Source organism: Pogona vitticeps, chromosome 6, assembly GCF_051106095.1.
Source record: "Pogona vitticeps strain Pit_001003342236 chromosome 6, PviZW2.1, whole genome shotgun sequence".
NCBI lineage: Eukaryota > Metazoa > Chordata > Lepidosauria > Squamata > Agamidae > Pogona > Pogona vitticeps.
In genome coordinates, this window is record NC_135788.1 from 110853401 (window position 1) to 110868014 (window position 14614).

Here is a 14614-nt window from a genome sequence, read left to right on the forward strand (position 1 = left end):
GGCTCCCCTCCCGGTGCTTGGGCTCTGTGTGTTTCCTCCATGTTGAGCTGAACGTTGTTTTAAAATAAGTGTTTATATACCATTTCCGTATAACTTTTTTTTAAAAAAGGAGAAAGTGGTGCAGTCCTTGCTGTTGTTGCCTGCCGTGGAGTCGCCTCCGACTTACGGCAGTCCTATGAATCTCAAAAACGTCCTGTCCTCAATAATAGCTCAACTCTGGCAAATCCAAGCCTGTGGCTTCCTTGATGGAGTCAATCCACTTCATATTTGGGCTTCCTCTTTTCCTGCTGCCCTCAGGTTTTCCCAGCATTATTTTTTTCTCCAGGGAATCTTGCTTTCTCATGTTGTGCACAAAGTGTCACGACCTCAGTTTTGCCTTTGGATAGTTCAGGCTGTATTTGATTTAAAACCCAGTTGTTTATCTTCCTGGTAGTCCAGGGTATCTGTAAAGCACTCCTCCAGTACCATATTTCAAACATTTCCCCCACCCAAAATAAATAAAGGAAAAGGCCATGTGGTCTTTAAAATTAGAAAAGTGCAAGAGTAGGCAGTATCTTTATTAGTCAACTAAACAGTAAACAAAGGGCAAGCTTTCGTGGGCAAAGTCCACTTTTGGCTAGGCACAAGTAATTTTTGTATGTGCTGAAAAATTTAATTCCTTTTGTGGAAGTGGGACAAAGTGCCATTATTAACCATGCGCTCTATATGTTTGTCTCTGTATGCACATATATTATATGCCATTCATAATAGGAAGTACATTATAGTCCACAGAAACCCATGCTATAATTAATCAGCTTGTCTTACATCTGACATGCAAGTCTTTTATGTTTTCAGCTGCAGCAGATCATGAGAATGGCTGATGATCGGATTCCAAAAAATCTCCTGTACGGAGAATTAGTGCAGGGAAATCGCCCCAGAGGGAGACCACAGCTGCAATAGAAGGATTTCTGCAAGTAGGATCTGAAGGACTTAGGAATGGACCTCAGATGGGAAACCTTGACATCTGAGCATTCAGCCGGCAGGTGGTGCACCATGGCTTCTCCCAATTTGAAGAGACACTTGTTCAGGCCAAAGCAGAGGCAATCCCAAAACCAACAAAATCAGGGAGATGGACAGGGAACAGACTGTATTTGTCTTCAGTGTGGAGGGGATTGTCACTCTCCTATTGGCCTTCTCAGCCACACTAGATGCTATTCCAAGACCTCTATTCAGAGCACGTTACCATAGTCTCTCAAGACTGAAGGATGCCTACATTTGCAGCAGACAGGCATAGCTACCCCTTTGAAACTGCACCGGATGGAGGTTTCTTAAAATTAAAAACTACATACGCATCCACATACTGCACAGCAACGTTTCAATCACGTTGTCTTCTCAAGAAACAATGTGTTGCTCTAGATTGTAGAATTGCCATCAGTGCTAAGTAACATAGCCAATGGTGAGGGATGATGGGAAATAGACTCCAATATGTGGCCAGCCACATGGCATATGAAATCACCTTTCCATCTACAAGAGGAAAGCTGCCCACCATACCATTATCTATACAGCCAGCTTTGTAGTATGAATGGACTATAAGGACCAGAAAAAGGCAGACTATTGCCTTCTCATATTCTGTCTACAATTAAATGCCAGCAGCAGGAGCCAGATCAGGTGAGATCTGGTTCTTTGATCAACTAGTACAACAGTAGGTCTTGTTTCTTCCTGCATCTGTAACATTTCCCACACATCCCACTTCCAACCAGTCAAAGCACTGATGAGACTACTGTATTGCTTTCTCCATTTGTTGCAACCCAGAAAAAGGTGGTAGTAAAGAAATGGAGAAGACATTCAAATAGCACTCACCTTTCAAACACTGGGAATGGAGAATCCAGAACTAAGAGAAAAGGTCTTAGGAGAGGGGCCACAGGCAGCAAAATTACAGGGCAGCTGCCAAACACTTGTGGGCTGGGATTCAACCCATAAACTGTTGCCATCTAAGTCCTTTTAAGGAGAAAAGTAGGGTAAAATATTTTAATTAATAAATAAACAAATCTGTACTACTCTCTAAATAAAACTGCAGTTGACACTGATTGGGTAGATGCTTTTCAAGACATGACAATTCCCTAGAGAAGATCATTCTCCTCTGTCTTTCACTTGCAAGAAATAACAAAAACATTTTTAAGCAGGAACCTTTATTACAATAATTTAATAGAAAAAAACACAATTTAAAATAAATTATGCAAATACAAAAAGTTACAATAATTAATGCAAGGTTACCTCCTCCAGGGAGGGGAGGATATACAGAAAGAAAAACAAAGAGGGTGGGGGAAAAGAATGCCTTTCCCTCTGTAGAAGTACCTTTATCAGACGGCATGTTACAAAATGTAACGGTTCAAGACAAGCTCACCTTCCTCTACCCTGCCACTCCATCTCTACCATCTTTAGGAGCATCTGCACATGTTCCATCAAAGAACTGGCTCAAGAGACTGCTGGAGTGTCCATATTACATTTTGCTGAAGGTGATGTAAAGCTGCCTGTGATTCCCTACAGAAAACAAGGAGGTGTGAAAACATTCTGGAAGGCAGGAAAGACTTAATTACTCTGTCTGTTTGAAGAAGAGAATGAATAAGGGAATATGAATTCTGTACCTTAAATATTTGTTTATTGTGGGTGTGTGGAAAAAATCATGTGTTCACATCCTATTGCTTGGGAATGGATGCCTAGTAAACTGGGATTCTGAAGGACCATATGTATTTTGAAGCACACATCAAACTACTGTACCTTGTACTGCAAGCAGACATGAAGAGGGAGTTCATATGGATCCAGGTCAGATGACACATACTTAAGTTAACCATATCAAACAATGGCTGAAATCCAGCAACTCAATGTGCACTGCATAACACTGATGATGTCATCAGTTGTATTTTTTTAATTAAAAATTTCCCATTACCCTCAAAAGATCCTTAGGGATATTTTTCACCAAGGAGAAAAAATGAGACAGGGAGTCTTCAATTCCCCCAAATTACCACTGATGATAAAATCATCCTGCTAGCAGCAATTTTCAGAATTTAAAGACACTCCCCCAATCCTGCAGCACTCAATGGCTTCCCCATGACAAAAGGGAGCCAATGAGAGCCTTAGGACCTTGGGCGTGGGTGGAAAATGTTTAATTTCCAAATAAAACTGCCACAGCTGATTATATCAATAGACTTACAAGGTTACACTGCTGGATTTCAGCCTGTGATTCAGAACCAGAGGCAATTTTCTCGATAATGACAAAAATAATATTAGTGAACCTAGAACAAAGAATAAGGGCAAGCAAGAGAATTGTCTTGATGGACACACTGAATACTACTTGTTCTAACAGGAAGACTAACATCAATGTACTGGCAAATTTAGTTACTTGTGTTCACTGGGGGCTATATGTGGTTTAAACGAATCTCCTTCTCCGCCAAATCACTTAAATGGGGCATATTTTGCAATCCTAGTTATGTCAATCTAATGCTAAATGAAGTTTAGTCACAACTTTGCCTAGAAAAGTTTCAATCCTATATTTTGAAAGCAGGTAAACACATGAGGCAGGGGGAGAAAGATTTGGAAAATCTACCATAAACTGAAAGACAGGGGCAAAGAAGACCAGATAGTGTGGACAGGAGAATTAGAGTTTGTATAATTTTTTAAATGAACACAGCCTTATCAAGGTAGCACCTTGCCGTTGCTTCTGAAAGATAAAGTAGACAAGATGTCAGCAATGGTATTCTGACATGGCAGTGATCAAAAATGGAGGTCCAACATTACACAAAGATGGAAATCAGGCACCTTTGATTCATAGCTTTGCCCAAACAGTGCTAATTTGTTAATTATGTAGTTCCAAAGTTCAGAGTGTGGCAGTGTCATGTCTAAAGGAAAGACATCCTGGATCGAAGAAGTTGCAAATAAATAACTACAGCATTGGCTCATCTTGAAGATGATGAGGCAGGTTAAGATTCACAGGAAAAGAAAAGAGAAAGTCAAGCATGTAGGTTTTAAGACTGACATGTTAAGGAAAATCAACACTGGAAAGAGCCAGCCAGTAAAATGTAGCAGAGAACATGTTATCAGTTGTTACAGTGAAGGTTGGTTAAAGGAATCAGGAAGGTTCTGAATGTCGAGAAATACCAGAGGGGGCAGCCCAAGAGGGGAGGGGGACTAGGAAGGAAGCAAACGCCATTGAAAAGACCTTGGGTTGAAAGGTCAAAAGGAGGAAGCTAGTCCTCCTTTGGCACTGAATGGATGGAGTGATGAGGAGACTGGGCACGACTGGGCTCAGTCTTTGAAAACAGCTTGGTGGCCATGAGGGCGCTCATCATGCATTATGTGTCGACGAACATGGATCCGTCGGACGCGGTGTTCCCGCCCATCTTCATCATCACCTGCTCGGAGGGGGCCTCCACCACCACCTGCCACCCCACCAGTAGCTTCCAGGAGAGCCCGGTCTGGCACTCGTGGTGTCTCGTAGATCAGAATGTTCAGGGTTTCCTCAAAGATCCGGGCCTCGGGAAACTCCACCTGCACAAATGGGAGAAGAAAAGCCAAATTGAGCAACAGCAGGTCTATCCAGTGCTACAGAGGGAGACAACATGGCCCAGAGTTTAGAAAACTCAACATTTTCAGATTACAACTGTTAAAATCTCCTGGATTTGGGAACTGTAGCCCCCCCCCCAAAAGGAACCCTCCCAAGCTCTGGTCTTATGCAAGTTTTCAGCAATTCAATATGGAAGCCCAAGTTCAAACTCCCACTCAAGACTTAAAAGTTCAGTGGATTACTATTTCTCAATTTAGCATTCTCACTTGGCTGGTGCAAGGATACTGCTCCTGATTATCTTGGACGTTAAACACATAAAGAGTGAGCTAGATGGAAAGAACTGGATGTAGGAAAGTAGAGTTTAAGTCAGTAAGTAAAAAAGAGATAAGCTTAAGTAGTACCTTTTCAAGAGAATCATTGGCTGAAATCCTCCCCAACTTTAGAACTGTGCAGGTAGGATGATGTTATAATCCAGCAATGGGAATATTTAATTTGAATTAACTGAAAACCTATCCCCCTCCCTTTCAGATTCAGCTTTCTAGGGCTCCTTTTTAGCCCTGGGCAAGTGTGGGTGATCACAAAACAAAGGAAGGCTAATTGCCTTAGAACAAAGGAGTCAACAATAGATATCCCAGCCAGCAGAGTCTCAAGGCAATGCCCTGAGAGCTCTTTTTATTGATTTAGTATGAGTTACATAGTATGTTGTTAGAATTCAGATAGGATTGTTGTTGTTAAGTCATGTCCGACTCTTTGTGACCCCATGGACCAGAGCAGGCCAGGCCCTCTTGTCTTCCACTGCCTCCCGGAGTTGGGTCAAATTCATGTTGGTTGCTTCGATAACACTGTCCAACCATCTCGTCCTCTGTCGTCCCCTTCTCCTCTTGCCTTCACACTTTCCCAACATCAGGGTCTTTTCCAGGGATCAAATAGGATACTAGTTACAGTGGTGCCCGCTTGACGACGATAATCCGTTCCAGCAAAATCACTGTAGCACGAAATCGTCGTCAAGCGAAATAAAAAACCCCATTGAAATGCATTGAAAACTGGTCAATGCATTCCAATGGGGGAAATGCCTCAACGTCCAGCGAAGATCCTCCATAGGGCGGCCATTTTCCGGTGCCTGTCTTGCAAAGAATCCGTCCTGAACACTGCGGGGAGCCATTTTGCACAGCGAGCAGCCATTTTGAAAACCCGACGATCAGCTGTTTTTGATCGTCATTAAGCAAAAAATCGGTTCCCGAAGCAGTGAACCTATCGTCGTCAAACCCAAATCACCCATAGAATCATCGTTTTGTGTTCGCAATAGCGATCGCAAAAACATTGTCGTCAAGCGATTTCATCATATAACGAGGTAATCATCAAGCAGGGCACCACTGTACCTAATCGCAACTAGGATTGGCTGAAATAAGTCTTTGATCTTATGCTCTACCTCTAAGTAAAAGGGCAGAATAAGGGGTTACCCCGCCTGCTGGCAGCTGCCGCTTCCTGCCAGGAGCCACTTCCTGCCAGGAGTGTATGCACATCCCTGGAACAGAATGCAGCTACAACCTTTAAGCAGAAGTTTCCCACAGGCAAGCCTTTGAAAGCCTCAGGATTGGGGGGGGGGGAGAGCCTTTAATAGAACAAACAAACAAACAAAAAACCCATCTCTAGAGCATTGGTGCTGGGATCAGGACCACCACCAGAGATTTTTGGCTATTAACCCTCCCCTCCCCCATGTTCCAAGGCTCTCAAAGGCTTCCCCAAGACAAAAGCGCCTTGTTAAGAAAGCAGGGGAAGTAACTTGTGCTGGAAAGTGGGAAATCCGTATCAACCAGACATACGTTATTACTGTAATAAGCCAGGATTTAATTAATAGACTTTAATAAATGCTAAGAACAGGAAGTGAGCAATTCAGTTGGTCTACCATTGAGTTAGCATCTTTGCGATTGGCCAGCACCTATGTGCCTTTATATATCATTTCTGCCTTCTCCCTCTGAAGAGAACCTGAAACATGTAATCAACTGCCAAAGACCAAAGGACGCCGCCATATGTAGCACCATTAAAACTATTTCTTTACTTGCCTTTTCATTGTAAGCAGGGTGGATCTGATTTAAATCAAATCCATTTAAATCACGATTTACATGTTAAAAATGGGAGTTACAGTTCAAAAACACCTGAGTAACAAAGGTTAAGAACCACTGCGCTAAATAACCACTTCTTCCATAGTTTACCACTTGTCCTAGCAAAAGCAGCCAAGAGGTCAAATATTCTGCAGGTACTAAATGTGCTGTAAAATCCCAAAATTCATCAGAATCCTTACTCAGTTTCATGCAAAGGCACCGAAAATGCATCAGGAAACTGAAGAGAGAGTGCAGCCCTTAATTGTACCTTGGTTTGCTTCTTCTCGGTGGCATAGACAATGGAGGTGCAACAGACTTCAGCAATCTTGCGGCCTTGCCCGTAAAACGACCAACAGCAGATCTCATCCCCAAGAACATCCTTGATGAAGAGCACTCGTCCGTTGAATCGCAGAGCTAGTTTGTCAAATAGTTCAATATTCTTCAGTAAGTGGTCATCAGAGTTACTGGAGGGGGAGGGGAGGAAGAGAGAAAAAACGGTGGTGTGGGATCTCCAAGATCCTAGCAGGGAGGTGGGAGATTTTCCTCTAAGCAAGTATGGATTGTGTGTGGTGAAGAAACAAGGACCAGCCAGATACACCCAATTTTAACAGCAAGGTGAGAGAGCTTACCTTGTGTATGAATACTTGTTATTACTTCTGTTATGCAGGAGTTTCACCACAGGCTAACAGGAAGAGAAAGACAAGGGATAAAAATAAACACCACAGAAATGTTAGAAAAAGGTACAGTGATTAGCTTCTTAGCCTGTTTTGACCTGATTAAGAAAAATTATCCTTTTCAGCAATCTGTAGTAGTGCAGAGGAAGCCACATAATTTTGGAAACATGGCCCTTATTCACAGAATATAGAAAATCAGTACACCACTTTTGAGACAAGTGGCAGGTTGGGTGAGCTGAGAAAGAAACATCACACAGGGTCATGAGCTAAGGGTCTGTATAGCATTAATTACAAGATGGCTGAGCAACTCTGTGCTAGAGGGATATAATTAGAAGAACAAAGTGGAGCCAAGCTGGATAGGACCAAAGGCTCTTCCAGTCTGCTACTGCTTTGTGTGAACTGATTGCCTACAGGAGGCTGACAAGCAGAATAGGAATGCAGTAAGATCCAGATGCTTGCACTCCCCAAGAACTGATATACAGAGGCAAACTACTTTTCCTACTGGAAGACGTGTATAGCCAAGAGGACTACTAGACACAAATAACCCCAACCTCCATAAACTAGTCCAATCCCAAGAAAAACAGTGCTTCAGTAAATTTCCTTAGCCCAGAATTAAGAAAGGATCAGACAGTGCTGGAAAGGGTAACTTCGCTGGCTGTGATATCCAAGTGGGCAGCCAATGCCACCACCTTGCAGTAGCCAATTCCATAGATCTAATCATGTGCTATGCCAAGAACTACATATTTTGGGCTGTCCTCGACCTCCCATCCATCCTCAATCTTCACTCAAATAACTGGTGCAGATTCCTACTTTAACAATAATCTTTTGCTGGCTGCCTTGGGTTATTTTAAGGACAAGACAAAACCATTACTGGCATAAAGAGAATAAAACATAACCAAACTGGTTCATTAAGTGCCCCACACATACAAAATCCTGGAGGCAGGAATGCAGAAGACGAAACCCTTCAAAGACATTTAGCTGAAAACGAGGCTTCGCTTTCTCACAATTGAGCTGATGAAATCTGCATTTCTTTCCAGAATGTCAGAGACCTCCACAGATAACATAAAACGGACTTTGTCCACATCAGATTTTCTTTTATAAGGAGAAAGGTGGGATAAAAATATTTTAAATAAATAAAATAAATTCAAATCAATGCACTTCAAATTCAAATGGGAAATATTTAAGAAAAAGCGATACACTACATGACTGTTCCTGATACACTGGGTCTCTTGGCCCATTATGCCAAATCAGCAAAGCCAGATGTGCTGGGATAGGACTCCTATTATCCCAAACATCTGGACAGCAGCAGGTTATTGTAGTGTGTACTACAGCCTCCCAACTAGAATTTTATTATTAGCGGTGAGAGATGGAAGGTAATAGAACAGATTTCTATGCTGCCTATGCTCACCACTACAGTATCAGTGGCCCTAGCCACTCAAAAGGCCCATAAACAAGCCACCTGGAGCGACATGATCCATTTCAGCTTTTTGTGACTTCAGAACATCTTTACCTTGGAACAGCTTGAGATGATCTGCTGCTCTTCCTTGGGCGATGTCACCATGGGGATGTGGCAGAGAGGGTCATAGGCTTCACTTTTTTGCTAGGCAGAAAAAGAAACACAGGGAGACACATTAAAAGTCTGTTAGATGTCTCAGAGCATGTCATACTTTTTTTCTGCCGACACCCTACATACTGTCTTGATGCCAGTGCACTCCAGGCAGCGTATAAAATGAAACTTAATGGCGTATAACAGACACAATACAAAAGGCCAGAAAGAAGGAAAGGATGGAGAAATGTACAGTAATTTTTTAAAAAAACTCCAAAGTCATATAACTAAAAAATGACCAGGTCGAACAGTCACTGAGAGTGGAGGGACCGAAAGGCAGTTGGTGCCAGTCAGGGTGACAGAAGGGCATTGCTATGTCAACTCCCCCTCAGGACACTTCTGTATTTTAAAGGCAGTATGAGCCTCAGAGAAATGAGTGTTCCCTATGTTTTCAGTGGGGCTCTGCTCACCTGAAGTGCCAGCTGGCAGTCCTCAACCAAACCTTGGATGAGGTAGTAGCGGGCCTCACACAATACTTCCTCCAGCTCTCGCTGAGACTCCGGCAGGGATACAGACCCATCACGCAAGTAGTTCAAGATCGTTCCAAAGTGACGCCCACTCCGATCAATCAAGATCCAACCTGGAAAGGAAAACCTGGCTTTTTAAGTTCCTGAACGAAAGATCCTGTGGAAGCATTGATATAAAAGGGAAGGTGTCTTTTGACAAAAGAGAAGACTAACATTTTCAGAGGGGAAGAGCCCAAATGTTAATGTTCCTGTAATTTCCATATGATGCTGCACAAATAAGATCTTACATGAATTATTTCAGATTAGTTTCATATGTTCTGCCTCACAAATAAAACGTAAGAACTTTAGCCATAAAATGCCCTTTTATGTAACCATTTTAGATGTCACTGCAGAAGTCTGGATTGACACAAGCCAAATTGCCAGAACAACAGCAGCAAAAACCAACATCAGAAAATTCCCCCTAACGTCTCTTATCTCTGCTAACTATACCTCCAAACGGTAGTACACTGTTCAGCAGGGCTTCCCCCAGCACACCTAAGTAGACAGAAAGGATAATATGGAAAGAAATTGTTCTTTAAATTAGGGATTGGTAAGCCTTTAGGTTTGTATATCCAAAATCAGATCTCCCAAGAGATTCACTGACAGCCTGGTGCAAAAGACATACAGAAAGCAAGACATGCAGAAAGGAAGACCCAGCTCTAGCTTAGGTGAGCTTTTCTTGGGAAAGACTTCTACAACTAAGCCACTACATCTCAGAAGGCTCCAAGCTATATCTTCATCATTCTTCTTAGTTAGATGGATACTAAAGGGGGGGAATGAATCTGAAAATCCTTTTCTCTCCAGATATAATACTATAAGCAAACACAATATAAACCCACAACTCAAGGGTTCTGCCTCACAGAGGAAGCTATCAATTTGAAATACTGTATATAAAAACTGAGAGTACAGTGAAGACTTTCTTCCCATAGCCTTCCCCTAGTTACCAAAAATTGCCTCCAACCTGTTTCAAAAGTGGCATTTCTCAAACACTTGTTGACCCTATGAGAAAGCAGAAGCATTTCACAAGTGCAATTCCTGGATCAGAGAACAGGAGACAGACTGCGAGAAGCAAAGGTATGTTAAAGTTTATTGTATTAGCTAAAAGCCATCACAATTGTTTAAAATATAAATATGGTCAAATAAAATCAGGATAAAATTAGAGGGATATAAAATAATAAGAGACCCTTCATATCTGGGAGTCTCCCGCACAATTGATCACGATGGCTTTCAGGAAATTAGCACGAATATTTCTGGCTGCTTTTGCAAACAGCGCTGTTCTGTATGTAACATATGGGTCACAGTCCAAAAGTAACCTGACCACCTTTATCTGAGGACTTTCCTCTTGCAGAGCAGCCAAAATGTTACCCAGGAACTTTTCTCTGGAGTTTTGATTGAGCTGACAGTTGAGTAAATAGTGGACAACATCCTCTATCTCACCTGCTCCACAAATACATAGCCTTAGATGTTTAGGGACATTCATATACCTGCTGTCTAAGGCAGCGGTTGGCATGGTTTGGAAACAGAGTTCTCTGAATGTGGTTCTCAAGGAGGCAAAAGTAAGTGTATGTAAGTATTGCTCCCTTGAATGGTTTGTTTTCAGCAGATGGTAGCAGTGAGAGAAATTTGAAGAGTGAATTAAGGCTAAATCCTGGTCATTATCCAATCTGTAGAACCAGTCCCTCAACATTCTTTTAAGCCCAGAAAAAACAAAAATTATCTGTGGAGAGGGATTTAGATTTTCGTAGGATTTGAACTGAAGTTGCCCAACTGCCGCTCTTCCATTGCTCTACCATACAACATTTAGGTAGACAGTGGTCGGACATATCCATCACCCTCTTATAGTAAGAAAGTATAGCTAGAGTTGCTCTGGCTTTAATGGACACCATACCTGTCTCTGTTCTAAGAAATCTGCTGGGGTCCCCTGGGGTGCCGCAAGGATGTGTCTCAGAAATTTATTGTGTCCAAGATGGTGTAGGGTGTTCTGATTCACATCCCGCATCTCAAGTCCATAAAGCATTTAAGAGATGACTCCCCCTGAAAAGACTTTTAAAGCTGGGCTTTAGAATGGAAAAATTTGACCAGAGCATGGTTAGATTTTTGAACTAATATTTTTGTGCTCTGTATTTGGGATTTCCAGCAGTTTTTCTCATCAAAATGCACTCCTAAGTACTTGAAGGTCTGGACTTGTTCTATTTTATTTTCGCCTATAGTCCAACTAAATTTAGGAGGATGCTTTCCAAAAATCATCACTTTAGATTTTGTGTAATGTACCTTCACTGTCCGTGAGCACCTCCATCCTGCCACTGAACATCGCCTTGAGCATCGTGTCTTGTTTGGTGAGGGTCTGCACAGTGGTGTAATGCAGGGACCCACCCACATTCAGCTTGACATACTTGCTGCTGGGGTTCAAAGGTTTGAGGTCAAAGGTCACACCAGCTACCCCTCCCCCGCCATCTCGTCGCTGCTGGGTCGAAACCAGAGGAGCACAATTCTCCAGGGGTGGGGCCGGGTCTGCCGTGGCTTCGGCTGACATAACCACCTGCAGAAAAAAGAAATGGCGCAGAGGAATCTTCCAGCACCTGGGCATCACTGGTTGCATGGCAAGGCTGCGTAACACTTCAGATGTTGTTGGACTATATCTCCCATCAATCCAACCCAGTGTAGCCAGTAAGCAGCAAAGGATACTTGGAGACACCATCTAACATCTTTCTCTCCTTAGCTATAGTAGGAGTCACAGTCAACACTATTGAGTTGCAGGTTCTCCATCCTCAGTTTGGGACATCTGGATACTTTTGTTTCAGAAAAGTAACATTTTTTCTACAGAGAATAGGCATTATAAAGGCTCATAAAACCTGCAGGGCAGTTTTATTTTTTCCTGCCTCACCATTGCCGTATGACTCACATCCTTCTCACACCTCCACTACTCACTGTCATGCCATTCCAACTAAGTTTTATATGGTTATTGTGAGCGTTCATGTAAATTAAATTCGTTCCTTGTCCCCTGCAGCAGTGGTGGGTAGACTTTGGGATGGCGGGATTTACCTTAGTTTTTCAGGAAGTCTCTTACTAGAGCAAGATACAAAACAGCAGCTCTGGCAAAAGATACAGATTATGAATTAAGAAAAACAGCGCTTTGGTAAATTTCCTTAGCCCAGAATTAGGAAGTGATCAGACAGTGCTGGAAAGAGTCACTTCACTAGGTGTGATCTCCCTTAAAGTGACCTTTCTGTTTACATGTGATCCAGTCCAGATCCAGCCTAGCTCAAAAAACCAAACCAAACCAAACAAACAAAGGATAGATTTCCATGGTTGTTGTGGGTTTTTCAGGCTCTTTGGCCGTGTTCTGAAAGTTGTTCTTCCTGACGTTTTGCCAGTCTCTGTGGCCGGCATCTTCAGAGGACTGGGGTAGGAACTCTGGAGCAGGAACAGAGCAAGGGCAGAGTTCCTACTTCTGTCCTCTGAAGATGCCAGCCATAGAGACTGGCGAAACGTCAGGAAGAACAACCTTCAGAACACGGCCAAAGAGCCTGAAAAACCCACAATAACCATCAGATCCCAGCCGTGAAAGCCTTTGAGAATACTGTACAGATAGATTTGCAACTGGACCAAAAAGGTCCAGATTGTACACAGAGCGAGGCTGGGCTTGTTCAGGGCTTCCTGTACATTGCCTGGCTGCCAGAAAAAACATTGAACTGGACCATGCCAAAAGCTGTCCAAAACACAATCTGTATCACCATCAGAGTGCACTCTTAGTGATGATCAGTATCACAACAAATGTCAAAAATAGTTTCACACGAAAACCCACTGTTTTCCCTCAAGTCTTCTTTTCCTAGCAATCTAAAAGGAGGGTGGGGTTCAATTGCTGGTACTGTCCGAAGCCCCTTCTCATTCTACTGCAGTAAAGATAAAGGTTCCCCCTTACAATTTTTGTCCAGTCGTGTTCGACTCTAGGGGTGGTGCTCATCCCCGTTTCCAAGCCATGGAGCCAGCGTTTGTCCGGAGGCACTCTTCCGTGGTCACATGGCCAGTGCGACTTAGACACGGAACGCTGTTTACCTTCCCACCGAGGTGGTCCCCATTTATCTACTCGCATTTGCATGTTTTTGAACTGCTAGGTTGGCGGGAGCTGGGACAGGCGACGGGCGCTCACTCCGTTGCGTGGATTCGATCTTACGACTGCTGGTCTTCTGACCCTGCAGCACAGGCTTCTGCGGTTTAACCCGCAGCGCCACCACGTCCCCTTCTACTGCAGACCTCCTAGCAAATGCCTATGTACACTTTCTGTCGAGTCCTTTTGGGTACAGCCCCCAGGGCATCCCTGGCATACACAAACTAGCACAAATTCATTTTTGTGCCTCCTGGCCTTTACCCCAACAACCAACCTCAGGTTGTCATTTCCTCCTCCTGCTTGCCGCACCCTGGATATCCACAGCAGATCCCTTACAAAGGTAAAGAAATGTGTGATTTTGGATCACAGCTCCCAAAATTCCCATGGGGCCTTGGCTGCCTGGGAATGAGAGAGCTCTGTAGTCAAAAAATCACAACAAATCTGCGCATCTCCCCGCACTAGGGTGGCAATGCCATTTCCTCCTCTTCCTCCCTACCCATCCTCTGCCAGTCCTGTTAAGGCGATGCTTTAATATTTTCCCCTTTTTGCTAGCTCTGGGGACTGAAGAAGTGGAGCTGCCAGTAGGTAATACCAAACATGAAAAGGGAGCGCCTGTCTTTCCTCTGAACCCTTTTGCCCTAGGCTGGTGCCCACTCTCCTCTGGCACCTTCTTCCCCCTCACACACACACGTCCCCCTCAACCTACAGCTCCTTCCCTCAGGACCGATGCGCCTCTCGTCCATGATCTCCCTTCAGCCCCCCCCCGGGTCTCTTTCTCTCCCCCCTCCCCATTCATTGACGGCTGCTTCCTCCTCCCTAACCTTTGACCTCGGCCGCTCACCCACGGACCCAACACATCCACTCACCTCCCCCAGCGGAGTAGGGTGGGCTTAAACCAGGCCCCTCCCCTTCAGCTCCGCCTGGACTCAGGGCTCTGCAACCGGCCGAGGCGTCGAAAACCCCACAGAAAGAGGAAGGGGGGGAAATATCACTGCGCATGCGCCTCGGCCTCTCTGCCTCTTTGTCTCGCTTGTGCAGGCGAAAGCGACCGTTAGCATCTACATCCGGGTACCCAGCC

At 43.8% G+C, this 14614-nt stretch overlaps 1 protein-coding gene across 2 annotated transcripts; it reads right to left on the bottom strand.

Moving 5' to 3' along the window:
- Positions 1–2151: 2151 nt before the first annotated feature.
- Positions 2152–14614, bottom strand: KCTD13 (potassium channel tetramerization domain containing 13). Of its 2 annotated transcripts, none has more exons than XM_020798849.3 (7): positions 14403–14614; positions 11700–11967; positions 9333–9502; positions 8827–8916; positions 7272–7324; positions 6911–7106; positions 2152–4524 (listed from the first exon to the last, which is right to left on the bottom strand). In XM_020798849.3, exons 2-7 carry the CDS (start codon positions 11959–11961, stop codon positions 4282–4284), a joined length of 1014 nt encoding a protein of 337 aa, XP_020654508.1. In that variant the 5' UTR covers positions 11962–11967; positions 14403–14614; the 3' UTR covers positions 2152–4281. The 2 variants fall into 2 exon arrangements, with proteins under 2 accessions (XP_020654508.1, XP_072832922.2); XM_072976821.2 differs by having other exon boundaries at positions 14243–14459.

Bases quoted from the DNA above. Each gene is read 5' to 3' on its own strand.
- KCTD13 (XM_072976821.2), bottom strand. From the start codon at position 14,332: ATGAATGGGGAGGGGGGAGAGAAAGAGACCCGGGGGGGGGCTGAAGGG. The intron at 11,968-14,242 runs GTAGGTTGAGGG...TTTTTTCTGCAG, and splicing joins CGGTCCTGAGGGAAGGAGCT to GTGGTTATGTCAGCCGAAGC. The intron at 7,325-8,826 runs GTAAAGATGTTC...TCTTCCTGTTAG, and splicing joins TCATCTCAAGCTGTTCCAAG to CCTGTGGTGAAACTCCTGCA.